The following is a 27,779-nucleotide window of genomic DNA, read 5'->3' as shown; positions in this document are numbered from 1 at the left end:
CACCCCCAAACTCTGCTCACACTTGCATTGGGCTGAAAGGCAAAAACTGGCGGAGATGCTATGAAAATGAACCGGTGCGGCTCGGCTTTTGATATCGCCCAAAGCACGGACTGCTAAAGAGTTGCAGCAGATGAAGGGTTAAGAAGCGTGCAGTTTTAGCAAAGCTTGTAGGGTCCAGTGCTGGCAGCGATCACAGCGCTTTAAGTGTCAGCAGTGGGTCTATTGGTGCAGCTGCAGGTTTAGGGGTAGATATGTTAATTAAGGCTTGCCTTTGTGTCACATCCGGTCGTGCTGGGTGGTACATTGCATTTCATAGCTGATCGTAGTGCATTTATTATGCCAACATACATCACCCTTGCTCACTCTTTTGGCCCCTTCTTTTTCCCCTCAGTAAGGTGCCGAATGAGACAAGTCTTCTTTTTGGCATAAAAGGCCGCAGATTTATTTTCGCACATAATAAAACACAGCAAACAATAGTGAAAATAGTTCCGAAGGTGCAGCGACTGATCCGTGTCCCAAACCTGCTTCCCCCCTTTTCTGGCAAAGTCCAAAATAGGCACAACGCCACCAACCCTTCGCGTCTGAGACCTGCCTGCCTCTGCAGCTGTTCCTGGGCTGAGAGCGCACCGTTTGTTGGGGGGAAGCTGAGCCCTCATTGCTACCACCAGACGCCCCTACTGCTTAGGCTCCCAAGAGGCGCTGGTCCGAAAGAGCGAGGACCCTTCCAGCTTTGCAATGGCTCTTCGGAGTCTGTCTCTTGTCACTGGTCGCCAAAACACTGCCACACCGAAGGTGGGTTACCGCCCACCGCGCCCCCCCTTCCATCCTTCACAGTTCCAAGAGCTTAGTGCACACATTCCAAAAAAACAGATCCATCCCTGCTGCTGATAAGTACACACCATCCTTCAAGTAGTACTCTGGGGATTTCAGGTTGATCAAGTCATGTCTGATGTGGGGGAAGCCTCTGCCCCTGCAAAATGTTGCCATTGCACAATTCAGTTTTCTTCTTGATTTCTCCACTGCTGAGTGACTCTTGGCACCCCTCCATTTCTGCCTCGGAATGATTTCTGACCACACAATCTCGGTCTCACCCAGTTGAGCCGACAACTCCTGCAAGGAAAACATCATCTCCCTCATTGGGCCCCCTCTGCCCAAACTTGTTAAGTCGTTGCCCCCGAGATGTATGATCAAAACATCAGGTTTCTGATGCTTACCTAGCAATTTGCGCATGTGACCCTGGAGCTGCGCCCATCTCATCCCAGGCAACCCATTCCACCATATCCGGTATTTGCCAACGGTCAACTCTCCTCCTGCTCGGCCGTCCAGTTCACCCCGGCCCTTGACACAAAGGAATGCCCCACCACCCAGACATACCGCCTCCTTCTTTGTGCTGCACCTACTAGGAAGGAGATGAGAGGGAAACTTGTTAGCGCTAAATTTTATCAAGCCTGATGTACCTCCTGAAACACCCTGATTTCCATCCCCCTGTTTGCTTGATGGCCTCAGCACCCAGGCCCATCCCTTCTGCTGAGGTGGCTGCCCCTATCCTAAATGAATGAGTCCCGAACACTCCTGCTGTAACCCCTTTTTTCACCAATGCCATGTCCATGACCCTCTTGAATTGGAAACGGCTCAAGGCCGACCCATCATTGTGCATGAGAAAAGGAGATCCTTCGCCTGTTGGCCGTCTCTGCTGGAGATATGCCGCAATGCACCCTACAGGGCACACTGGGCTGCCCTGCGTGCTACAGAGTGTAATCATCCTACCTTTCCCCTTCTGATCTGTCTTGGATTTCCTAACCAAGATGGCCAGCCTCCCTTCTTCTAAGTGCACGTCACCACTCCTCAGGAACTATGAAACCCCTGCCGTCTCTATTCTCCGGTACCAACTCACTCACTCTGAATGCCCCAAAGAAAGCTAATGTGAAGGCCACCGTAAACAGGACCCTCTCAAACCCATCCCGGCAAACTCCTCCTACGCATTAGATTATACTGTGCAGTTTCGCCACATCAATGGGCTGCCTTTCATCTGGCTTCCTCTCAGCCTTCTTGGCCCAACCTTTCATTGCCATCACTTCATAGTGCTCTTTAATGGGATCTGGCCTGCCTCCCAACTTGTAGTAGTGCGCTATCTCCGCCAAGTGATATGCCATCCAGGAACTGGTCCTCCCAGACCGCCAACACCATCCCACAAAGGCCCGTACTGGCACATCCCTCTGTGCCTCTGTCAACACCTCGCTCTGATAGGCCAAGAACCGATCCCAGCACCCTTTGTATCTCCTCGCTGTGCCCTCACCTCCATGTTCAGCATCAGCAGGCTCCTTGTGAGCTCTCTAAGCAGCTTAAGCATCCTGTGATTACTGGACGTCCCTTAATTGATAATATGAAACAATGCCAAGATCATCACCTTCTTGTCCTTCAATTGTCAAGCCCACATTTTAAAAGCCACCACAATAGGGAACAACGCTCAGCGTGATGTCCCTCATAATCCCTTCGCGCTGACATGCTGAAGGCCAGGCCTGATCGCACCACTCGCTCCCCAAGATGGCCCTGAAGCCATGTGAACCTGAGGAATCAGTGAACAGCTTAAGCCCCTTGCCGCTGTCCAGCCCCTTTCTCCACAATAACACTCCATTAAAGTCGTCCAGAAATGATCCTCCTTAACCTCTGCCCCCAGGCGGACATGTTGTCCCGCGTGCTGTAGCGTGATGCTCCTTGCAAGCACCTTCCCAGCCGGGTTGACTTTACCCGCAAAATTAAGGTTGCCCACTAGTGATTGAAGCTCTTTCAAGGTGGCCTTACCCTTAACCCTCAATACCCTGATTGTTTCTTTTAATTTCAGTACTTTGTCGCTGGGCAGTCTGCACTTCCCTGCAACTGAATCGATCTCAACCCCCAGAAGAAATTTCAGTGTCGTAACTGGACCCACCGTCTTCCCCCTTGCCAGTGTTACCCCCATTTCCTCCATCAGTCCTTGAAATTATCTCATGAGCGAACAGCACTCACCAGTTCCCTCCTTACCGATAAACAAGAAATCATTGAGGTAGTGCAGTACCCCCCCCCACAAGAGTTCCTTTACCTTAATGCAAACTCCAGAAAGTGCTGAATTTTTCAAAATATGCACATGAAATAGCACAACCCAGTGGCAAACATTTGTCAAAGAAGTAATCATCTTGCACCTTGAAGCCCAGTAAATGATAGCTGTCCTTGTGGATTGGCAACAACCGGAATGCAGACTGTCAGCCTTACCTATCAGAGCACCGCTCCCTGTGGCTTTCACCAACTCCACTGCCTCATCAAATGATGCATAATGCACCCTGCACTGCCCTTCCGCTATGCCATCATTCACGGATTCACCTTCTGGGAAGGAAAGGTGCTGTATCAACCTGTACTGCCCTTCCTTTTTGGGAACCAATCCCACAGGCAATAGCACAAAATTCTCCAATGGGAGGAAGGCGGATGGGCCCACCACCCTGCCCAGTTTGACTTCCTTACCCACTTTTTGTGCCAATACCTCCGGCATCACCAATGCTGACTTCAAATTGTTGGCCTCTTTGGCAACCTTCGCCCCAGTGAAAGGAATCCTAAACTCCCACCTAAAACCTTCCCAGAGAAGTTTTGCATCACTAATGTTATTATAAACATTTAAAGAAGGAATCATGGTCCGCAATCTCACTGGAGTGGGTAAATGGCTTTTAATCACGCATTGCTTTTTTCCTTGGGTTTGCCACTGCTTCGCTGCTTCCCTTCCCCGCTGAGGCGCTGCGTCCCCCCGAACTTTTGCCCTTTGCGTGCTTGAATCTACACGCCTTGCTGTATGTACAGTTCCCCTCAGCAAACAACCAGCATTTGGGCTGCTCCCTCTGGAAGCTGGAACGGTTGTTCCAGGCGGAGTTCCCTCGAAAAGACCCCCTACCTCTGTGTGGATAAGACCCTCTGTTTTTCCTGTATTGCAGCTTCTCCCCTTGTGCCTTCTCCCCGAATTCCTTGGAAGGTACCATCTTGTCTATGTACCCGCCTTCATCCACTTCATCCCAGGTCATAGCTGGCCACACCTGCATCTTAAGTCTAAAGCCCCTATCATAGTTGAGCCAAGCATCAGCTCCATGTTTTAGATACAGATTGTGGATGTATTGCTCATATGCAATCATTGCCACCCCATCGTGTGGGAATTTCTCCAACATGATGGTAGTATACATCCTAAAGGCCCTCAGCCAGTTGTGAATAGTAGCCTCCACCTTTGGCCTTTCTCTTTCATTCTTCTCCCTCTCTCTCTCTCTCTGTTAACTCCCTTAACCCTTCCCCTTCAGGTTCCATTCCCACCAGATTCAGGATTTCCAAAAATAATGTTTGCCATACCCTCTCCTTGTATGCCATACCAAGGCATTCACTGCCACTCTCACCGGGGTGAAGCCCGGCATAGGCCTCCCATACAACGTGACATTGGAATGAAATCCTCTTCTGCATCGGTGAGCGTCCTCCTGTTGCAGGCTGAAGATTCTTTCCAGCCGGATGCCCGGCGCTTATATGTGGCTTGGCCCGCCCCTTTCTTTTGTCGCCCTTTCGCAGACTTTTCCAGCGCTTTGGTGCGCTCCTGATCATCGCTACCCCTTACCCAGGGGAGAGGAAGGAGGAGGACGACCCTGACCCGGTTATCGGGGTGCCTCCTTCATTTTGCTATATTTTCCGTCAACACCTTTAGAACTGTTAGAGCTGAACTTGTCAAGTGGCTGGTTGAGCTGTCATCATTTACAGCTATGCTTGATAGCGAGGACAGTATGTGTATAACGGTTAATAACTTAGAACCTGAGGTGGTAGGCGCAGCTCTTGTTAGCAGAGGTGGAAGTTTTAGCATTAGGTGTACTGGTTAGAGCTACCCTGCTCATCGGTGGGTTCTAGTAGTTTTGATTGGTAGAGCTGGCAGTGTTCCCATTAAGCCACTGGTTTGTGGTGGCAATGTTGGCAGTGGGGTTCACTGATTAGACCTGGTGGCTTGCGCAGTCCTATATTGGCTACAACTGGCACTGAAAAGTAGGCCCTTTCCTTAGCGTATCAGCAGCAGCGGCTACATTGGTTAAAACCTGCAAAGTTAACAAACAGTGTGCTGTACACTGGTTACAGCTGATTCTGTGAGCAGTGCCAGATACAGTCCCTTCTCAAACTCATTATAGGTGACACGATCTACCTTGATTCTGGCGAACAGTGCACCTGTGGGAGCAGCAGCCAAAAGGACATGCTTTTCTCTGTGTTTGATATTATTGTGGTTGAAAAACAATATGCTGCCTCGCCACTTGGTGGCAGCAGCACACACCTTTACTCAACCATAACCCACTTTTAAGGCCTGACCTGAAGGGCTCAGGCTCCGCAGCCTAAGAGTTTGATTTGTGTCCTGCCAAGAGAGAACCTAGTGCTGGACGAAACAGAAATCCTGCAGAATACCCTGTCTGCATGTGACCCAATCAGAAACTCAAACACTCATACTTGGAACTCTTCAAATACATACAAACCCGTAAAATGTTCTAAACATCTGCACCCATCACCAACCCTGCAACCCCATCGCTCCTGCAGCACTCCACTTCACTGGATCCTCTGGTAACGCCTGGTGCTAGCGATGTAGCCCCCTGGGTGTGGCTTTTCCGGGCGGCGCTAGACCATTACTGCACTAGCTACAATTTAGCTGCAACTTAATTATCATGACTTGTGCAGCTGATGCGGCAAATGTAGCTTGTTTGAAAACTACCTAACATGACTTGTGCAGGTGTATGACGCAAATGTAACTTGGTTGAACCATGCCTGCAACCCACCTGTGCTGCAAATGTACGCTGCCTGAAACCTACTTATCCTGACTTGCACAGCCTTGTGCTGCAAATGTACCCTGCCTGAAACCTACTTATGCACTTACCTGTAACACCTAGCAACCACTTGTAATATTATTTTACTGTAACTAGCGCCTAGATGCCTTAGGATTTTGTGCGCTGCTATACATGCAAAAATAAATAAATCACGAGAAGAAAGCATTCTTGTGTTTTTGTACTGGAAAGAAAACGAAGTGAAGCAGGGACTTCTACAATTTCACAAATATCGTTTTTTCCAAATGAGAATTCGTCTTATGCTGACAAAGTCAAATTCTGCCTCGATTCTAGGCTCATACCCCTCTATTCAGTAGTGTTTGTGGGGGTATATCGGGTGTTGATTTATTTTCATGGAGAAAGTATCTTTATAAGTTTGCAATTAATGTGTATTATTTTTCACCCGAGTATTCTGGTAACTTTGAATGTGAAGGGTGTTTTTTGTCTTATTTAGTATTTGTTGCTGGGAGTATCAATCTTTTGTACCTCAATGTTTTGTGCGAGGTTAAAAAATGACATTTGTGTCTATCTCCTGGGTCATTACTTCACATTACAGTGCATTTTTCTAAATATAATGTGATTTTGGAAAATGTTATGTGGTTGCTAATGGATTCATCCTCTTTGAAATGTCTTTGAAGGCCCAGACTTAATCAGAAGCTTCTTTATGAACTACAGGAAAATGGTGTTATGCGAGGGTGGAGGAGCACACTGCGGCTTTGTGTTGCATTTGCTTGTTTTTCTTGGCAATGGATATGATGTCATGCGGACACGTAAGAAGCAGCCTCCTTCCTGACCGTCTTCTCTACTCTTCCAAGACATCTGAGTCTTGGGCTCCCACACCACTAGTTTGTGTACCGAAGCCATAGCTCCTTGTCCCTCTTCATCTTCCCTGTTCTTTTTTCCAACCAGGCCCCTTAATGGGGTGACACTGACCCCTCCAACTGAAGCGGCAAGGGCATAAGGGCCACCCACTGTCCTGTGTTTCCTGTCTCTTTCGAGGCAGGTGGAACTTATGTTAAGTATTTTTTTTTTCCCTCTGATCCTAATGCAGGTACCTGAACACCCTCCCACCCCCATCTTCAGTTGACTACTCCTTGAGGATTATTGACTTCATGTCAATTTGCAATATGTTCAGCATCCCGGAAGTAGATTTGTTTGCCTCAAGTCAGGATTCCCTTGTCCAGAGTTGCATGCCAAGTTGTTGGGATGGTCTTGCAGAGGGCATGGATGCTTTGTCCTCACTTTGGCCTCTATTCTTTCTGTTTGCCCCCCTTACCGTTCATTCAGAGGGTGTTGTTGAGGGAATGGCGAGAGGGGGCTCACACGATTCTGGTGGCCCCAGTCTGGCCAAGGAAATCTTAGTTTCCCCTCTAGGAAATCTCTTCTGACTCCCTTTTTTGCGTCTTTCCCCTGAAGTGGTCCACCCTTCCTGGGTCGAACCTGTCCGGTTAGCACTTGACATCTTGGCTTCTGAAAGGTGAAGGGAGGTTGTCTACAGCCCTGGCTTGGCGTTCCATGGCTGTAGTAAACTGTTCACCTTCAAAGCATATGCTAGACACTGGTGTTCTTTTGGCTCGGGGTTGGCTCATTCCACTCTTAAGTCTCAGCTGCCTGTGGTCAGAGCTTTTAGAGCTCAGTGGATTTCAATTGCCCCCCTAGAAGAATTGGTGGCACTCCTCCTTTGTGGAGGAGACATTTCTCGGCCTAGAGTACTGTCTCCTGACCTGGGACCTCCCTCTTGTACTTGGCTCTCTACCTGTGGCCCCGTTTGAGCCTTTCAAGGTGCTCCCTATTTGCTTTTTGTCCAATAAGTGTTTGTTCCTGGTGGCTACGGCAAAGGTTGGTGGAGTTGGGATCTTTGGTCAATTCTAATTTGTATCTGACGATTGTCCCAGCGGGCCTGGTCGTGCGTCAGACTCCCTTTTTTTTTGTTTTTTGGCCCAACGTCATTTTAGATTTCTACCTTCATGAGGACCTTGTCCTCTCTATATTTAGGGAATTTGCAGGCAGGGATATTTGGAGGGCTGCCACTTGCGTTTTCCTGTAGGCGTTTATCTTTTATTATATATTGTATGTCGGTCTTCCAAGACAATCTTTTAGTTTAGGTGTTTTGTCTTTTGTCAATGGCTGAATAGAGTTCATTAAACATTGTTGTGCTGAATTGCACCCATCCATCAAGGAGGTAACACAATTGATTGCATTTTAACTAGAATGCAAGTTATTTCAGCCATAAAGGTGGAACCCTGCTGCTGGTCGGACCCTTACACTCTCTCCTTTTCAATTACGTTATTAGGTGATGAACACAAAGAAGTACATATACCCATATTGCCTCTTCTGCGAAGGTGCACCCATAATGTTACTTTGGAAGCATTCTCAGCAATCACTTTGCCTTTATTTTTGGCAATTGCGGTCAATGGCTTATTAGATTCTTACACTGCGGAACTGCAAAATATATTGTATGGTGCATTTGATCGATTTGCACCACTTAAGAGTCACTGGAAAAAAGGATACACAGAGCCCTGGTAACCAGTGGTTTGTGCCTGAGGTCCGTGCAGCTAGACAAATGAAAAGGGCAGCTGAAAGAGACTGGAGTAAATCTCCAACAGCTGAGGTGATATCCTTCTACAAGGAAGCAATCAAGTATTTTAAAGTTAGCATCTTTGCTGCTAAAAGAGCAAAATTAGAGGAGCGTATCCTGGCGGCCAAATCCAGTACTAGGGAATTATTTCATATTCTCAGCAAAGTGAAGGAAACACCTCAGGAATCTCATCTCGCTGTTGATGACGTTTGGTGTCAGAATATCCTTAATTGTTTTCTGCAAAAGGTTAAACAACATCAGGGTACTAGTCGGATCAACCCCATTTGTCGCCCTGAGGTTGCCTCGGAAATTAGTATAGCAGCCAAGGAAGCTGACAGCAATAGCGGCACTTTCTCCTTTAGGCAAGTCACAATGAATGAACTTTCTACCATTGTGGAAAATCTCAAACCTACTTCCTGCAGTGGTGACAATTTTCCTGCATCGCTATTTAAAAAATTTTTCCCTAGTATTGACGCCCCCGTCACATCCTTTATAAATCTTTCATTTCAACAGGGGGACTGTTCCAGATTGTTAAAGAAACCTGAATTTCTCCACTCTTGAAAAAGGAAGGCTTGATCCACATGAGCCACTGAACTACCGCCCTATCACTAATGACCCCGTTCTCCTCAAGATAATCGACAAAGTCGCCTGTATTCAATACGACGCCTTTGTTGAGGAGAAAGGCCTACTGTCGGCCAAACAATCCGGCTTCAGGAAACATCATTGCACAGAAACAGCGCTGGCTGATGTCAAGTCCCTGTTATCTGGAATTGTCGACAAAGGGAAGGTGGCCATGTTGATGTTGTTAGACCTGCCTGTGCTTTTGATCTTGTCGATCATGACGGGATGGCAGACAGGTTAATGGAAGTGGGAGGATGTTCAAGATCAGCGGCTTCCTGGTTTCGATCCTTTCTGGGCCCCAGGAGATCAACGGTTATCCAGGGGGATTATAAGTGAGAGCAATCTTTTCTTGGCTGTGGAGTTCCTCAGGGCTCCAGTGTTTCCCCTTTGCTTTACAACCTTTACTCAAAGCTTTGCTTTGATGTTCTAGACGATCTGGGGGTCAATTTTGCAAACTATGCAGATGACACCCAGATCGTCCTAGAATTTACAGGCTCATACGAGGCAGACTCACTTCTGGTTACTAAAGTTTATGATGCCATAAAAACCTAGATGCAGGATAATGTAACGATAAAAAATAGAGATCCTGATTGTCGGCAGTACGGCCAAATTGAAGGCTCTTGATCCACAATATGAGTCGTTTCTAATGGGGGGAGCCATTATCCAGGTCGCCAGCTCTATTAAAACTCTCAGCGTGTTTTTTGATAGGAATCTAAACTTTGAAAAACACGTTGCTAATATCAGTGTCAGTTGTACCTACACTGCGCACCTTCTTTGGCAAATTTGTCCTTACCTCTCGGAAGGAAACCGAGCCATGATAGCGACAGTGACTATCAGTTTGAAAATTGACTATTGTAATAGCCTACTGGTTGGCACTACAGCAGCTAATATAAAAAAACTGCAGACAGTACAAAATGGAGCAGTTCACACGTTGTGTGGTCTGAGTCACAGAGCATGTTACGCACGCACGGCGGAAGCTGCATTGGCTTCCTGTCCGTGAGAGGATTAATTTCACGGCTTCATGCCTTGTCTACAAGTGCCTTGCAGGTACTGCCCCAGGGTATCTCATGTCACAGATCATGAAGCAACAATTTAGATGTACTTTACAATCTAATAATAAGGATTTGTTATATCAACCCTGCTTCAAGTTGAGGACATAGGGGACCTGAGCTTTGATGCTTGTGGGCCCAGAATATGGAATGGTCTCCCTTTGCCTATTAGACAAATGCTGTCTCTGGCACAATTTAGGAAAGCCCTTAAGACTCTCTTATTCGACAGAGGCGGCATGCAAGTTGCCAGCTACATGGACTTCCCGTTGACTATAGCTTGCTGCTGTTTCCTGCCACTGTCCTCATCTGTTTCATATTGTATTGTCTGTTTTAGCGCTCTGATGCCTGCAGGTTAGTTTGAAATATACAAAAATGAATTAGATTAGAACTGCATCTATGTGAGTGCTTCTAGGTGATGTGCAGCCACCCTAGGAAAAGGGACGGGAAGGGAAGGGCAATGTTCTGATTTCTTACCGGCAATCCATACTGAGAGTCTTCTCTTCCTCTTCCCAGTCCTGGAACCCCTCCACCCTGCCCTCGGGGTAATTGGGAAGTTCTGCTGCTAAAGGTAGGACAAGGATTTGTGCAGGTGGCCCTTATACCCTGCCCGCCTCAGAGGAGCTTCCAGTGTCACCCACATTGGGGAGCATGATTGTAGTGAAGAGGTACTGGTTGTTCGTTTCTCAAGAGGGGGGTGTAATATTGTAAGGAAGAGGAAGAGGAGGCCTCAAAGTAATATGGGATTACCGGTAAACTTTTGGGACATCTCTGGTCCTCTTCTTGAAAATGTGCAGTTGCTCTCCCGCACATTGTTCATTGTAAATTTAGAAATGGTACTTTTGTTGCTCATCTCCTGATGGCAGCCATGTTGTGTTTACAATGCGGTCAGTACAACAGGTTTTCTTTTTGACCCCTTTCTTTTTATTTCACTATCTGTTGAGAAAATGAGATTTATTTTTTGGCACATAACTCCTCAACTTGGTGATAATAGCGTTAAAGTTGGGGACACTGATGGAGCTTTATTGCACTTGACCTTCGTGTCACTCTGGAGCATTAACTCTGGATTGTGCTATTAAGCCCTGTTTTGTACCCTAACCGTGCGGGTTCTAAATGCTAAATAACGTCTGGTGACCAAATCCACAGATACTTGTTGGTGTTCAAGCATCAAGTATGTTATTTAGGACTAGTCCATCAATTTCTCAGTAGGTCAGCAATAATGAGGTTTGCAAAGTCTATAGAAAGTTACCTAAAGAATAACATTCTTAGTTCCATATTAAGGCTGTTTTCTTCTTTTTGAGAATGGAGCTAGAAGTGGCCTTTTTATTAAGGTAATAACTTCTGGTTTGATGCCAGTCTTCCTGTATGAGAGGGGCATGAGATTTCATTGTGTTATTTTACAGGACAAACCCTTATGTTTAGATTTTATGTAAGGGGGAGCTTTTAAAACATCTGGCCCTCCCCACTGTGTTAATGACCCTAGAGGAAAAATGATGCAACACTTAAAGTGTTTGAAAAACAAGCTGGAAACTTTCATTATAATTGGTTATTTATAACCCGCTTCATACATTGAGGTTTCTAAGCATGGACCTGTGGATCGAACCTGTGTTGCTATGCGTCGTCTTGCTTCCAAGGCCAGCGTTGCCCCTGAGCTATCCTTTCGCCCTTAAAGAAAATCTAACAATTGACATCAGTGACATTAGTGTAAATGCCTCTGTTGCCTAACTGAACTGTGATGATGCAAGATTTTGAACCAACCATAACCACTGGAGTTACTCTAGCAAGCCTCCAAACAATTTTCTTCAGCCTATATGTAAATAGTCTTGGTCATACCACAAAAGGTCACATGCCACTTGATGCAAACGGGCTTGGTCCCAATGTTAGGGCACACCCCTTCTGCATTAGACCACATTCAACCCCAGACATTCTATGTCCATTTGGGCTGAGCTTGGGACCCATGTCTGGACACACCTGTCCCGATTCGGGTAACCAATGCAAAACTGGAGGTTGGTGGGTGGGAAGGTTTGAATCCCACATAATCACTGACCTTTCTCTGGGTAAGCCTCCAATCACGGGTTTTCAGTCTGCTAAGCCATTACACTTCAGTTTTGCAAAACCTTTATTGCAACATGCCTGAGATGAAAAGTGGGGTCTAGTTTTGATGCTTGTAACTGATACCCAAACTGTGTGGAAATGTTTAAGAACAAAACACCAAATGTGATATTGCTACTGCTCAGCAATTTCTTTCTGAAATAGTTAAGCCTGTTTGAGAAATTCCATGTCGAGTCCATGGCATGGACTTGAGGGCTGAGCGCCTAGTCGTTAAATATTTCCATGCATGTAAAAGGAAGCCCCTATCAGCTAAAGCTGATTGAGACTCCATGCGCTTGAGGCAGAGGCAGTATATTCTAACCTGGCAGCTTTCTTTAAGATATCTCAAAGGATTAGGGTTGCCATTAAGGTTTTGAGATGGGAGTGCTACTGCCTTTGAATGGAACCGGGAGTAAAAGGATGTTTAAGTAAGTAAAATAGTAGTTCTCATTGTGGACCAAGGGTTTTTTATGTAGGTAAATACACATTTGAATTCTAAAACCTAGATATTTTGGTTTTAACACATACTTTCCTTGTGCCCAGTAATTAACCTAATTAAAACATTGTGTATTTTAGGTCCTCTTGAAAGTAGATAAATTAATAGTTGAGTTCCTCTCTGACTTGCCCTGCTGATGCTTCTGGTCACAACACAGCAGCGCATGTGGTATCAAAGGGTAAATGCCTGTAATGTACTTCCAGTTTGTCTGTCGTCCTGTACTTCCTCCTTTCTAACTGTTTGGGACGTCCTGCACGCTCATGCGGGTGGGAAAATGCTGGCTGCAAAAGATAGCTGCCACTTTAGGGACTTTCAGAGTAATGGGACTCTTACACATGTGCGAGCGTCCGTCCACTTGCCAGTCCCACCATACACCCCCACGTCACCACCGCTCCATCCGCACCCAGTTCCTGTTTTTCCACCTTATGGGCGGGTCGGAATTGCTGCGTTCTGTGCCATCCCAAGATTTTATTTTGCTTTTCGGGCATTATCTTTAGCTGTTAACTCCCATTTTATTTATCAGAAATTGATGTAATGGTTCAGTTTGAACCCTCGGTACCAAGGACTTCCTTTTATATCTCTCCTTTGATGCCTTCTTGTTCTTGTGTCTTTTCATAGAAACTGGTTTTGAGCGTGATTCCAACTGAGAATAGGCCTTATCCCTTCTGTGAGAGACTTCATTCGTTTTTTTCGGTATCAATTATTTTGCTATAAAATACTTGCAGTTTATTTTTGTCTTGAGGCTTTCCCTAATTGTAGGGAAAGTAAACATACCAGAATGTCACATTACCCAGGGAGTAAGTAAGATTAAAAACTAGTATGGTTTTGTGTGTGTATTTATGGCATTTAAAAAAATGTGGTTTAAATATAAGGACTCTACAATGGATAAGCAACTTCAAGCAGTATTTCCAGAAACATTCCCGTCAGTCACATATTTTTAACAGCTTATAACAGCTTATAAAATGTTCTATGACATAAATTATAGATGGTATCTATCAGCTTTGAGGATTTTGCGTGCCGTCCATCAATCTGACTCCATCATTGAGAAAAAGAACGTAGAAAAAGGGAATCTACGCACACGTCAGGATGGGGATTAAATGAAGTTAAAAAAAGCATTGGAGAGGGGTGTAAAAAGGGGAGTAGGAGGGAGTGTTCAAGGTGTCGGAGGAAGGAAATAAAGTGTAACAAAAAAAAATAAACGAAATGAAGGGCAAATATCACCCATTTTCCATAAAGGCCATTTCGAATTTGCCCTATAACTATATTTATTCCACCAAAGGGTTTCTCAGTTACATCCAGTTGATAGTGAGAGCAAAGCCAGAGGTGTCTCTGATGTCTGTGTGATCTCTGGGGTGGAATGCAACCTGTAGTTGAAAGATATCCATCTATGATTTCCCGTCCTTCTCTACACCCTGTGCTGTTACCATGGACCAGCATTTCAGGTGCTGTAGTGGTGAGGCAAGAGGGAACTATATTCTTGATAGAAGGCAGAAGGTTCCCTTCGTTCTCACTCCATAAACTCCATAAGAACCTATGCAGGGGACTACACATTCCTGCCAGAGCAAATGCTGCAGTTCCTTGCCATGGTGTCACAGCAGTTGATTATGAATTCCATAATGCTCAGCCAAAACTTCACAGTAGATGGATACAGCAATCTGAATGGGAAGCAGTTTCTAAAGTCTCCCCGTGGAATATTCGAACCCAGGAACATGGTGGATGTTGGGACAGATGGAGTTGAATTAGTATGCCTACCAGCCCACTGCAATGGTTAGTTCCTTGCTACTCTTGATCATCAAGTGAACTCTACACGTTCCTTATGTGCCAAAACTGTATTCAAATTTACTTTAAAATTGGATTTTAATACATTTTATGCTCCATGTTTTTGATTTGTTTCCTAATGAACATATTGCAATGGTCCAAGACTAAGGGGTAAAGAGGGTTTCATGACTCACCCGTGGCTTCACATCCAAAGAGCCCAGGTCAAAAAACAATTAAAAAATACCTTGTACGCCACCTCCTGAAGATCATATTCGCAGCATAATATAACTGTCCGCTAGTGGTTGCATAGCTGATGCTAAAACTGTACTGCTGTATTAAAACCACTTTTTTAAAATGTGTCCTAAATATGAACGAAACATTTAATTTTACTATCAGATCAAATATGCTGGTCCGTTTTTACATTTCAAAGTTGGTGATGGTTGGTTTAATCTTGAAAGGAAGGATATTTAAGGCAGTGGGGCTCAAGGCACCTTCAGGATTTGGCCCTTTACTGCAGACTCCACCCCCACCCCCCCCCCCCCACCCCTGCCTCGTGCACCTCCTGAGTCTCAGTGCAATTGCATCTGTACAATCCGCACCGTGCCCAGAACTCAAATGTAATAAATTAGAAGGCAAATACTTCGAGGCACAGGGGCCTTGATCAGAAGAGCTGATAATTAAATATTTTATAATAAAACATTCCATGGCAGTGCCTTTAAGTGTACCTTGTTATCCTGTGATTTACATGACCATTTGCTCTGATTTCCTCCATCGCTTACATTCCTTATATTCTCCTTCCTCCCGCCCCTTCTTGACACATTTCTGAAACGGCCCAAAGGGGACCCCTCTATCCCCAACGTAAATGATTGAAAATGTGTTACAGTTGTGGAACAATCACACATTTCCCCTCATGTGCGCCATGCTTTCCCATGATGAGTTGAAGGTTACTCCATATCTGGATACAGCAGTAGTACAGTAAAGCTACAGCAAACCTTTCCAAGGCTTGACCAATCACTCTGGAAGTTTAACTTGAAATCTCTGGCTTTTATTCCACCAGTATTGTTTTTCTAAATCGATATGTTAACCGTGTGTTTTGGCCTTCACAAAGTGTTTTCTTTGATACATATTCTGGTTGAGCATCTCTGAAATTGAGACTTTTAGTTTGACTGTGGGTGTGCCATTGAGATGTGCCACTCCATAAGCATCTGGAGAGTGCAGCTTAGCTGCTCCTTACACTGGGGGCCCAGGTCTGGAAACAGAGCATCTCATCATCACACGACAAGAGCAGTCATGCACTAGGATACAAGACCATGAAAGTGTCATCTTAATCACTTCGCAATGTCGCAAAGTTCAAACCTGACATAAGGGAATGGTTTTCATAAATGTTCTATTGGAGGCTGCGTCTGTTTATGGGCCATAATAACGAAGGTCACGCGTAGGTTCTTATGTGTAATACCCTTCACTGTCGATGTTGGGGTCTCACTTGCATCAGCGTCTGGCCTGAAATATACTCACTTTGCTTAAATAAGTTATTTTTTTTCTCCGCAATGTGACATCCGTGTGGTGTTCTGCCTTAAAACGTAAACTGTCAATTGTTGCCTCATGAATCAGTACAGTAGTGGCATATGGCACATGGTATGGTATCCGAGTACTGCTGGAGCCAGCATATGTTTTCCAACTTGCTAATCACTACTGTGTTGGACATGCTTTTTTCACTCCAATGGTCTGCTTTATGTCCTAAAAGTTAGACAGCTCCACAGGCATACTCCTTGGTAGTCCTCCTGCCCGAAAGATCTGACAATTAAGTAAATGATCATCATTTAAGGTGGTTCGTGCAATGCCAAATAGCATGCTTTTGCTTTGGCTTTGGCGTGCCCACAAATGTTTCTAGTGGATGTGCACTGAAGAAGAAGGTAGTGTGTTCTCACTTTGTGCTCGCCGCTTCTGCACTCCTCCGTTTGGCGCCATAATACAAGTTAAAGGGGGGCAGGACTGTGTAGTAACATAGCGCTAGTGGATTTAGGCTATTTCTGTGTGTGACTGCATGCGAAGCATTGTTTCATGGTATGAAACTGAAACCGGAATTATGAATTATGCACAATAGCGGTTGGCGCTTCACTGAATGTACACTGCTACACTGCATAATTCCTGTGGACCATAAAAGGGAAGAGTAATCATCAAGATACCCATGTTGCAATGTTCATGTAGCTTTGATTGAGCATTGATGGAATGTATCATCAGCTTGGCTGTTTATATGTTTATGCTTAGTGCTGGACTATGTGGTTAGTACCTTTGGGCTGGTAACATAAAGTGGCGATTTCTTTTCAGAATTGAATGAGTCTTTTTGTTTGTTGTCCGTACTTCATGAGGTGATACTGACATTTAGGAACTTTTGATGTGTGGTTTGTACAGCAGGATAAGATATGCTGTTTATTTCTGTTTTACACGCTCACTTGTGGGCTGACTGGGTATTGTTCTGAAAATGTGTTCGTATTTAGAGGCATGGGCATGGGATGGCACTGGATAGGGCAAGTGCTAAGTGTAGATATGTCATTTTGATTGCCTACTCTTATATGGATGTTAGGTCATGTGCGTGGATTCAGATATGTCTATTATTACTGTACCTCACATACTGCAATTGATACGCTTTCTAATTTGGTCAATTTGTCGGTTGTTTAAGGTATACTCCATGGATGGTGGTGTTTTGAAAAAGGGGGTGATTTAAGGACAATGGTTCTTGTCATACATTGGTGTCAGCTATTGCGTATATATGTAGGGTGGGGGCAGAGGGGCTGGGGTTGGTGATTTTCATTGCCCAGTTTGTCAAGTTTTTTTTTTTTATACTACCTTGGCGTTACGTCCGAGCAGTGGGCCATCGACTTGTAACTAATACCAGTGTTATCTGGTTGACTCATGCCCAAGTGAGGTGTGGGTTTCTACCTTTCTCTTTTTTTCTATCTGATCTTTTTTCTTTTCTCTCTGTTCTATACTAGTCTTGCTTATATTTGGACTTTACCGAAGACTGGCAGCATGAATTCTCGATCTGTGAACCATTTTAAGATTGTTTCATGGAATGTAAATGGCCTGAAGACTGTTGGGAAGCGGACAGCAATCTTATCTCATTTGAGATCGACTTCTTGCGACATCACCTTCCTCCAGGAGACACATCTGGACTGTAATGAGGCTGAGAAGCTCCAACGGGGATGGGTCAGCGAGTCCTTTTTTCGACTTATTCAACCAGCAAAAGAGGTGTTTCAATACTCAAGAAAAATCTACCTCTGTCACTACTCTCAAGCAAAACGGACAAAGAAGGAAGGATTGTCTGTGTTTTGATTAAAGTACAGGATACAACGATGCTTTTATGCAATGTGTATGCAACCAATTTAGATGATCCCCTTTTCTTCCATGAGCTTGCACAATTGTTTCAAAGCTATGATGTAAGTGCAATTGTGTTAGCCGGTGACTTTAACCAAGTGTTGGATTCAGCATTAGATCTCTGAAATGGGGACTGCACGCGGGTTCCAAAGAGAAGCCAGAGATCTTTGGAATGCCTGATGAATGAATTCAATCTAGCGGACATATGGCGCCTGGAACATCCGTCTGAAAGAAACTATAGCTTTTGTTCATCGTGTCATGATACCTACTCCCGCATTGATTTCTTTCTGACCTCGGGACAAGTGCCTTCCAGTTGTTATGATTCAAATATGGGGCTCATTGCCTTGTCAGACCATACTCTAGTCAAATCGTCCAGATGGAGAATTAATTCTCACATTCTACAAAATGATCAGATCAGATATGTAGTTGTGGAAGAAATTAAAGACTTCATTCAAATTAACAGGACTGATGATGTTGTAGTCTCTACTTTCTTGGAAGCAATGAAATGCTTGGTCAGAGGTGTACTAATGTTGAAATCTGGCCAGCAAAAGAAATTAAAGAAAAAAGAAATTCAGAGACTGTCTTCAGAGGCTAAGCGTCTAGACACTCACTTTGCTAATAGCCATGATGAGGAGACTTAATCTCTACTGGGGAAAGCAAAATTAGAATTGAATAAAATGATTTCAGGCCAGGTATACTATGCCTTATTCGGGCAGATAATTAATTACCACGAGAACGGGGAGAAAGCAGGGAAGCTCCTAGCAAACAGACTGAAAGTGGCTGAAAGTGATTGCTTTATCAATGCAATTATGAGATCCAAGTTGTATCCTGAAAACGCAGCAAAAGAGATAAATATGCTGTGCCATGATTTCTATGCAACACTATACAAATCAGAACTGGCTTGCGAGAATGTTGTGATAGAGAACTTCTTGAATTCATTAGACATTTCTCAACTGTCAAATGACCAAATAAACATTTTTGAAGGGAGAATGAAAGTTGAAGATATTCTTCTGGCCATTTCTAAACTTACTATGGGTAAATCACCAGGCATGGATCGATTGCCTGTAGAGTTCTATAAGATCCTACCTGACCCGGCTCTACAACTCCTTTGTGTGATGCCTATAGCAATGCTTTTGAGACTGGCTCTATGCTGTACACGATGCAGCACGCTTTAGTGACGGTCTTCTAAAAGAAAGAAAGATCTGTTACAAGGTGAGAGACCTACAGGCCTATTAGTCTGATTAATACGGACTGCAACATTCTGGAAAAATCTTTAGCTATGAGGTTGGAAACAGTTATACCATCGTTAATCCATGGAAACCAGGTTGGCTTTGTCACTGGGAGGGCGGTGGCAGACAATATGAGACACCTGTTGCGATCAATCGAATGAGGTCATAAGAAACCAGTTGCAGCTGCAGTAATCTCGCTGGATCCCGGGAAGGCGTTTGATCGTGTGGAGTGGGCTTTCGTGCTTAGACGAGATGAAATTTGGTGAGGACTTTAAGCGTTGGGTACAGCTGTTATACACACATCCATCTGCAAGCGTACTTACAAATGGCCTCATTTCTAACGCTTTCCAGCTTCATAGGGGCACTAGACAGGGCTGCCCGCTTTCGCCATTGGGTGGGGGTGTGGAACATGCAGGGTTGGTGACGGAGCGAGCTGAGGAGGCAGCTAGATGTTCAAGGGGCCTCAAATGCAAAACGGGCAGGGACCTTCAGAGGCTCAGGGTGCCCAAGCACCCCATTGAGTGAGATTACGCCAGCCCAACTGGTCAATTCAGGATAGAGATGCCAACTAACCAATACCAATAACAATTTCCTCCTCTGCATACACCTCTCAAACTCCAAACCAAACACAACCCTCCAGCAAAACAAACCGCACTAACTTCACTACACTGCAACAACAAAACAATAAACACACATAGACTCGCACATCAGTACACAACGGCTACTGGCCGCATACACCCCAGGCTCAGCCGACTGACCCACCGGGCTGAGGCTGCCAACAGCACATCACTGCACTCTTGCACTTTTCCAGCCTCCACCCACTAACTCACCTTCCCTCCCATTTTTCAGAGCCGCCAGATCGCCAGGGGACCACTCCGGTGGTGATGGAGCACGGTACAAATGTCCTTTAACATTAACATTCATCTTATCGATGGAGCCATTGGCAGTGTTATTGCAAGCGGATGCCAGTCTTCAACCAATAATTGGGAATCACCACGAAATTCTACTTTGGCTCTGGCTACAAGGTGAACTGGAGTAAGTCTGAAATCCTCTCAGTGAACAATACTTTCCTGCGACTTACCTGTGCTCATTTTCAATTCACCTGGTGTCCGTAAAAGATGAAATATCTGGGTATTTGGATTGGTCCAGAGGTGGTCAAGCTGCCAACACTGAATTTAACAATCATATTGCCAAAACATAAATCTGACTTAGATAGATGGGGCCTCTTGAAACTGTCTACGTGGGGGAAGATCAATTGTATAAAAATGAATTTGGCACCACAAATTAATTATATATTATCTATGCTTCCCATCAAAATTTCGGGACATCTTTTCATGGAAATTGACAGAATTATGCAAAAGTTCATTTGGGACAGAAAGCAACCAAGACTTGGATTGTGGAAAATGCATCTTCCCTTAAAGCAAGGGGGAATGAATTTACCAAACTTCGCAGATTATCATCTGTCATTTACCACTCGTCATCTATGCAAGATCATTGGCGCAGGTGTGGAACAATCACAAGATTTAACGATGGAATGCAGTGCTTTGACACAGTTGGAACCAAAAGCTTTACTGACGACCAAGAAAAACAAATCTAAAGGGATCAATCCACTGACTCAGTTCTTACAAGACTACTGCCGTGATATTTCTGAACGCATGGGTACTGCGCCTTATTTGTTCCCTGATGCCTCTGTCTGGCTTAACCCAGCTCTGAAATCACAAGTAGAAGTCCTGTTTTGGCCAGAGTGGTTCTTGGCAGGCATAAAATATCTTAAAGATTTGATTGAAGGAGACAAATGGATATCATATGCACAGTTAAGCTGCTCGTTTTACATATCTGATTGCACATACATAGAATATAGGAGACTAAAGATCATTATTGTGGCAGGTTTGGATGCGTCTCAATTGGCGGCTCAGAGTGTTGCTTGGTCGACTTTACAGACCTGCAAAAGTGCATCTCATCCTGCTGCTACTATGTATGGAGCCTTAAAGGCTTGCCATAAAGGAGACCCAATGTTCCCAACCATCTGAACAGAAGAACTAGGGGAGGATGTAGATCTGATTTGCTGGCAAAGATGCTGTGGAAATACATCTTCACAAAGCTCCTTTTTAGGTCCTACTGAACGCCCGTTAAGTTATTTAAATGACACCTTTTAGAGAACAAACTTTGCTGGAAGTGTAAAAATGCAAGGGGTACCCTCTGTCATTTGATTTGGTTCTGCCCGAAGACTAAGACGTTTTGGGAGGATGTCTGTAAGAGGTTGAGGTTGGTTCTTTGTTGTACAATCCCTATGAAGGCCTCTCTATTGATTTTGGGAGATGTTTTCTGCGATGGAGGAAATTTCATTCAGCAAGAGGATCTGGCTTCTTCGCAGTTGCACAATTGCTAAGAAAATGGTATTAAGGTCTTGGAAATCAAGTGGCTCATTTTGTATAGATGACTGGTTGGAGGAGCTGCTCACCATCTCTACTTATGCGAAAGTTATTCATAAGCAAGAGGGAGACATTGATAAGTTTTGCAACATTTGGGGAAGCTTCCTTGACATATATGGGTGATGTATGGACTAAGTTTGTATAATTTTGTTTCCTGGAGATTTCATTGCCATTGTTTTGTGATTTATTATACCTTTTTACTGTGCATACTGTGGATTTTCCGTCTCCGTTAATGTATACTTTCCATGATTTATGCGTCTGGCTGTTGAAATTGTTTGAGTTCACTATTTTCTGCCTTTTCACTGAATTTCTTTCTTCTTTTTCTTTATACTTTTCTTTACTTTCCTTTGCGTTCACTATTTGGACTTTATTAGCTACTTTATTGTTGTTATCCGATTGTATGACATGATTCTGTTATATTTTGCTGCCGGCCTTTGACTGGTTGTTGTTGTATTTTACTTGTTTATATTGCAAAAATAAAAACGTTGTATCTCATAAACCGGAAATGTTCTGGCTGCATTGATTGGCCCTTTTATGGATGTAACACATCCAGCTTGTTCACTCATTGTGCTTCTGTCCCATGTGTCTTTCAGAGCACTGTTGGACAAAACCCATGGCTTCAGGAGCAGCTGCTGAAACTCCTGCACAGGTACAGCGACACAGAGACTGTGGCCCGCTGGGCTCTTCGCTACAACATCCCGGAAGAGAAATTGCCCTATGGAGTAGCAGAGATGTTTCAGAGACTCAACCTGGAAGAGCGGTTAGTGTAAAACTACCTGTGTCTAGAGGAGTGATAAAGTTATGCACCTTAGCCTGCTTCTTTTGATGATTGGTCTGTGTAATGAAATAATTGCGGATTGGAGTGATACCCTCATTCATTTCATATGTACAGTTGGGGAATTAGTCACTTAAGGTACTGCTGGCATTGAAGTGTAATAAATACTTCAATCCTATGTTAGTCACCGAACCGCTTACAAACATACGAGTGCATCTAGATTATATCCTCCAGCTATTCTCACTATGTCCAGTACTAAAGCTTTGGCCGGTAAAAACCCTTTATCGGCTACACGTTTATGGTCCTTGTACTTCATTGAGAGCCATTGAATTCACCAGCTGCCACTTCTTACAATACTCCAAGAGTTGGTGATTTTAATATTTTGGCAGATGACATTATAGTCCACTAAAGGCCGAGCTCTGAGGGCAGCATATCAGAATTTCAATTTTTGGGAACTCTAGGTATGCCCCCCGGCCCAACCTTCTGCTTTTTTCCTTTGTATTTTGGGATCATTCACTTTTTTGTTGTCCAAAGGGACTTCACATAAAGCCCCCCCAGTCTTACATCCTGTTTTCCCTTACTTTAGGTGTATGGTTTTCGGTTGCCCCAAATTCGCCCAGTCCCAGGGTGATTTTCAGGCTCCCCATTTTTGCCATAGGGTGATTCTATCAGCCTACACACGTTTTAGGGAGAAGGTTGATATACTTTAGTTTTGGCTTCTTCAGGGGCGCAGCCCATTTTATTGCATTTGTAGCCCACTTCACATTTTTGGTTGCCATTGTCTTATCAATGGGTCATTAAAAGAAAATCCTGCTATCAGATCTTTTGGGTTTTGGGGCTTCCTTTATTCAGGGTAACCACGCGGCGGCTTTAAAACTGCCTTTCTGACCACTTGGGCTCTATGAGAAAAACCACAATGGCAGCCTCCATATTGGTCCTAATTGGTTCAGGCCAAGAGAGCTCTCTGGGCTCACCCTCTCACTTCCTGTGCAGGTGGATTTGGCTAAGTGGCATTTACAGTGACTAACCAGAAATATTAATTTCAATATTATGTCCTAGGGAATCTGTGAGTATTGTCATAGGCCTTACGGATTTTAAGCATATTTTCCCAACTAGTAAAATTGTATGTTTCCTTTTTTCTCCCATCCCCTACCGATATGTGTTAGATGCAGGCCACCAACCAGGACTAGGACCTACCACATATACCAGGTTGGGTTGTGTCTTTAGGACACTGTAAATAATTTTGCAGGCCCATAGGGTGATTACCTGTTTATTGGGTCTTCTGTTTCTCACCACCCCCTGCTCGGTTGGGTGCCTACCTTTTGTAGTGGGCCCACATGTAGAAAGTAGAGTTGGGTGAGTCCTTTATAGGCAGCACTGTTTTTATAATGTTCTGGGATTATTATTAATTCTGTGAATTATTCCTTTGGTGCTTATTTTCACTTAATAGTTATATGTGCGACTTAATTAAAGTATGTATTTTTCAGTAGATCAGTGCAGTGTATTTTCCAGAGATGTCTTTGTGGACCTTTGTGTAAATTGACTACTCCTACCTGGGAGTATCTATTCACATCTGCAGTATCATGAAAGTGGCGGTTTCAGAATGAATCTGCCACTTGTGGGCCACGTTGGTCATCCAGGCCGTATGACGTGGCAATTGCCTAGAGACCGCAATAAACGCTGTGGAGCAAGTACAACAAGATTCTCTTCAATCAGCTTCCACTTCAATGCCCCATTAAAGGCATTAGTTTGGAAGGAAGACTGTACTGATTCATATTAGCAGTTGATAAACTGATGGGCTTGAAGGTCGTGGGAGGAGAAGTTATGTGGATGGTGCAAACTGTAGTGTTTTCTGGACTGCACCCACTTGAGGCAATGGATGCTCTGAACAGCTTCCTTTCTAAACAGCAGGGTGGAAGCAGTGGTCCCCAGCCTCAATTAAATTTATCTCATATCCTGGAACATAGCAACCCTGTTGTCTGGACTGCAGTCACTTTATTTTCTCAGAAATTGTTGCCGAGCACCGGAAGGTTCAGCGACGAATTTCAGAAAATGAAAATAAGTAGTGCAATTTACCCGAAAGGGTTGCAATGACGCAGCTGGTCTGCTTGCCCTGCTGCAACACTTTGGCTACACTTATACTCTGTGGGAAGGTAGACTGCTCCCCTTGGAACAGTGGTGGTGGGTTCCTGGAGCGGATTGTTGGCTTCCTTCAACAAATTTCGTGAGGGCTCCGACTCGGCCCTCCAGTGTATGTTTTTCTTCAAATACACAGGACTGTGAAATATCGCATGATACAAGAGCCAACACATACAGGTGCCCCAGTTATCCCAAAGAACCTTCTGATTTGAAGATGTCTTCAAGTATAGACTCCTTGGACAGTTGCAGATGACCTCTGAATTTACTAGAAACACTTAACATATTTCCTTTCTTACGACCAGAATACTTATTCGTAATTTGTAGCAATAAATGAAGGAATCCAAAACAAATGACTGAACAGAGATTTTATAGTTTTTTGCTGCAGGTGATTATAGAGTAATGAAACTTTTTAATTTTATTTGTAGGTTTTGTAGAGCACTGCTCTTCAAACTGCGTGCAATGGCTCATTGGTGTCTCAAGGTGATGCCAGATGCGCCATGCAGCCGCTAGCCTAGAAATTGCTGAAGTTCTATCTTTACAAATGAAGGCATCAATGGATATCACAAACCTGGTCCAAGTAATCGCTACTGTGCGTTTTGTTGACTTGGGCTTCATAAGACATGTCTAACGTTAACAAAATGCAGTGGTTCAAGTCTCTCGTTCGTTTAGTCACTGTGAAACTCTTGGGGCCTATATCTTTCCAGAGGAACTTACATCAGTACTGGATCAATGTGTCAAAATTGTTAACTTCATAAAATCAAAAACTCTCAATTCTCTTATATATTTAAAGTGTTTTGTGACAAAACGGTAGCTAAACATAATTTTCTTCTACTTCACACTGAAGAACAATGGCTGTTCCAGGAAAGGTTTTTAGAGAGAATATAGGAACTCTGTAACAAAATGGATAAATTCCTGATCATTTGATAATTTTAATAAATAAGATTAACTATAAAATAGTTTCATGATAATCTCTGGTAGATTGTTTTTGCTTATATGCCAGGTATTTCTTAGCAACTCAGAAAGATCCAAGGTCCCAAAAAATCTAAATGAAATGAATTAAAACAAAGTTTGTTATGGCACGAGGAAGCAAAGTGTCGACCACTCCAGATGTTTGTTGGGATACAGAAGGAGGAACAGTGCGACCCATTTCATATTTTACAAGAAGCTGAGAAACACTTCATCCTCATCTAGGAAAAATGTATGCATTATTTTGAGGAAACTGTTCACAATTAATTTGCGTCACCAATCAGTGCTGCCTCGATCAGATTTGAGGTTCCCCCTCCTCCCTGCCCCTTCTGACAGTGAATCCTTGGGGATCATGTAGAAGGGGCTCATTTGACACCTGTTTGGGTTGGAAGTTCCAGAACCGTCTGGGTGCCTCAAGCGACAACCTCTTTCCTGGGCAGCAGTATATAATCTCTGGGACCTCCTCATGGTTTGTCATGACAGTGTCTTTACTGATGGGCCCAGGAGGTCGCTGTTAATGCCTCCCCCTACGCTGATATCCTGTCCCTGATTTACGGTTCTGCTTTGTTGATGAGCATGATCCTCTACATTTGTTCAAACATCTGCCAGCTCTAACCGTTTCTTCTGGTCGAGTGGCCCCATCAGCTTGGAGACTGAGCGAAGGTGCTGTCCTGGCACGGTGGCCCTCACTGCAGGCACTACCTTGGGCTCCCATTATCCTTTGATGTTGGCTGCGAAGACTCCCAACGGCGACAAAGAGGGGTGATGTTTTGGTACTAATGCACAATCAGGAAAAACCTAAAAAGCCCACACTCCTTGTGGAGGTGCAGGTTAATGCGGAGCAGGAGTTGTGGAGGGACACGTTGCAACAAGGTCAGATCTACTAAAGATGATGCATTAAAAAAGAGGTACAATGCTCGGTGGGGGACTCACCCAGTCAAATAGATTCTGTACAATCACGTATTGACAAATTGAAGAACAGCACATGTGAATACGCCTATGAGCTCTCTCAACCAACAGGATGGAAGACCTTGAAATGCGCAACTCTCAACTGCTGTTGCACCAGGACAACTCCAGTATTAGGAGGAACACCATCCGTCTAAAGTACTTCCCGGCACTGGTTCGGGACCCTTACCTGAGAGCCTAAGTACTTGACCTGTTCAGATTCCTTCTGCTTTGGCCGGAAGGTCAAGATCTAGAACTGGATCGCACCCATCAAATATACACCTCAGCCCAACTTTGAAAAGATTAGACGCCGGATGTATTGGTCAGGGTGCATTAGTATAGAGTTAAAGATGACATCATGACAGCTGCTTGAGCCCTTCTGGAATTGGTTTTCAGAGGCTCCAAGATTATCCTGCTGCAGGACCTTGCCCCTCTATGTTGACCAAGAGAAGAGCCTTTTGCAACTCTATGCAATGGCTTCGGAATAAAGGCCTGAAATAGTGGTGTGGATTCCGCTGCACTGTCATCTGTACGATCAACCGAGAACGCAAAACTATTAAGTCAATATAAGAAGCCATGTTTATTATGAATCTGCCCTTCCATCCTCCTTCACCTCTTGTCCCATCTTCGGTGGATGTTTAATCAGATAGGCGCCCGTCTCGGGTGGCAGCTTGGTCCAAATTCGCACAGTCGAGGAATTGTAGGAAGCGGACTGCTTTTGGGGTACCTTCAGGCTCTCATTGAACAGCGGTTTTATGATCTTGTTTAGCACCTGAGCTTGAGGGCTCTGCAGTCTGAGGATCCGGCCGGACTGACATCTTTTGCTGAATAGAGAATCCACCATTTGCAGGGTTGTGTGAATGGAACTGAGCCCCTAATCCACTTTGCTTGTACATTCTTGTGATAGGACCCCAGTGCTCTACTCAATGAGGGCCCGGTCCAGAGGTAGATGAGGCTGGCAATACCCCCATGACCTGACAGGCATCTGAGGGTGTTTGGGCTGCCCTGGTTTGGGGCAGGGGGGTAATGCGAGTTGTTTTCATTATATTTGGGGTTTTAGTTTCATTAAGAGTTCGGAGGCTCAAATAAAATACATGATTACAGAGGTAGCGGATGGGTTAGTTTTTCCAAAGATTAACACCTGATGTCTATTGCAGATTTGTTTAAGATTGCGACCCTTAATGTACAGGGGTTAAACTCTCCAGTCAAGAGTATGTTGATATTGAGAAGGCTCCAAACATCTAGTAGAGACATTGTCATGATTCAAGAGACCCGCTTGCTCTCCTTTAATGAGATCAGACTGAGGTACAGTGCATTCCCTGGACAAAACTTTGCCTCAGCTGCTGAAAAAAAGAGGGGCATGGCCATTCTGTTGGCAAATGATGCCCCCTTTCTTAAAAAGGACGTCTTGAAGGACTCCAGCTGGAGGTACCTCCTTTTAAAGGTGCCTTACTTGGGCACCTGGTAAGCTTGGCCTCT

At 44.4% G+C, this 27,779-nt stretch overlaps 1 protein-coding gene across 5 annotated transcripts in view; it reads left to right on the top strand.

Annotated features, from left to right (window-relative positions):
- Nucleotides 1–27,779, top strand: part of EXD3 (exonuclease 3'-5' domain containing 3) — a 3,187,846-nt gene that overhangs the window by 1,263,789 nt on the left and 1,896,278 nt on the right. For all 5 annotated transcript variants that reach the window (XM_069609779.1, XM_069609780.1, XM_069609781.1 and 2 more), the window contains one exon: nt 22,069–22,235. In XM_069609779.1, coding sequence (XP_069465880.1) covers nt 22,069–22,235 — 167 coding nt within the window. The remainder of the gene's footprint in view (nt 1–22,068; nt 22,236–27,779) is intronic.

This window comes from Ambystoma mexicanum, chromosome 8 (assembly GCF_040938575.1).
Source record: "Ambystoma mexicanum isolate Mex_15411 chromosome 8, UKY_AmexF1_1, whole genome shotgun sequence".
NCBI lineage: Eukaryota > Metazoa > Chordata > Amphibia > Caudata > Ambystomatidae > Ambystoma > Ambystoma mexicanum.
The sequence above is the reverse complement of the archived record's forward strand: the minus strand, read 5'-3'. Positions and strand labels throughout refer to the sequence as shown.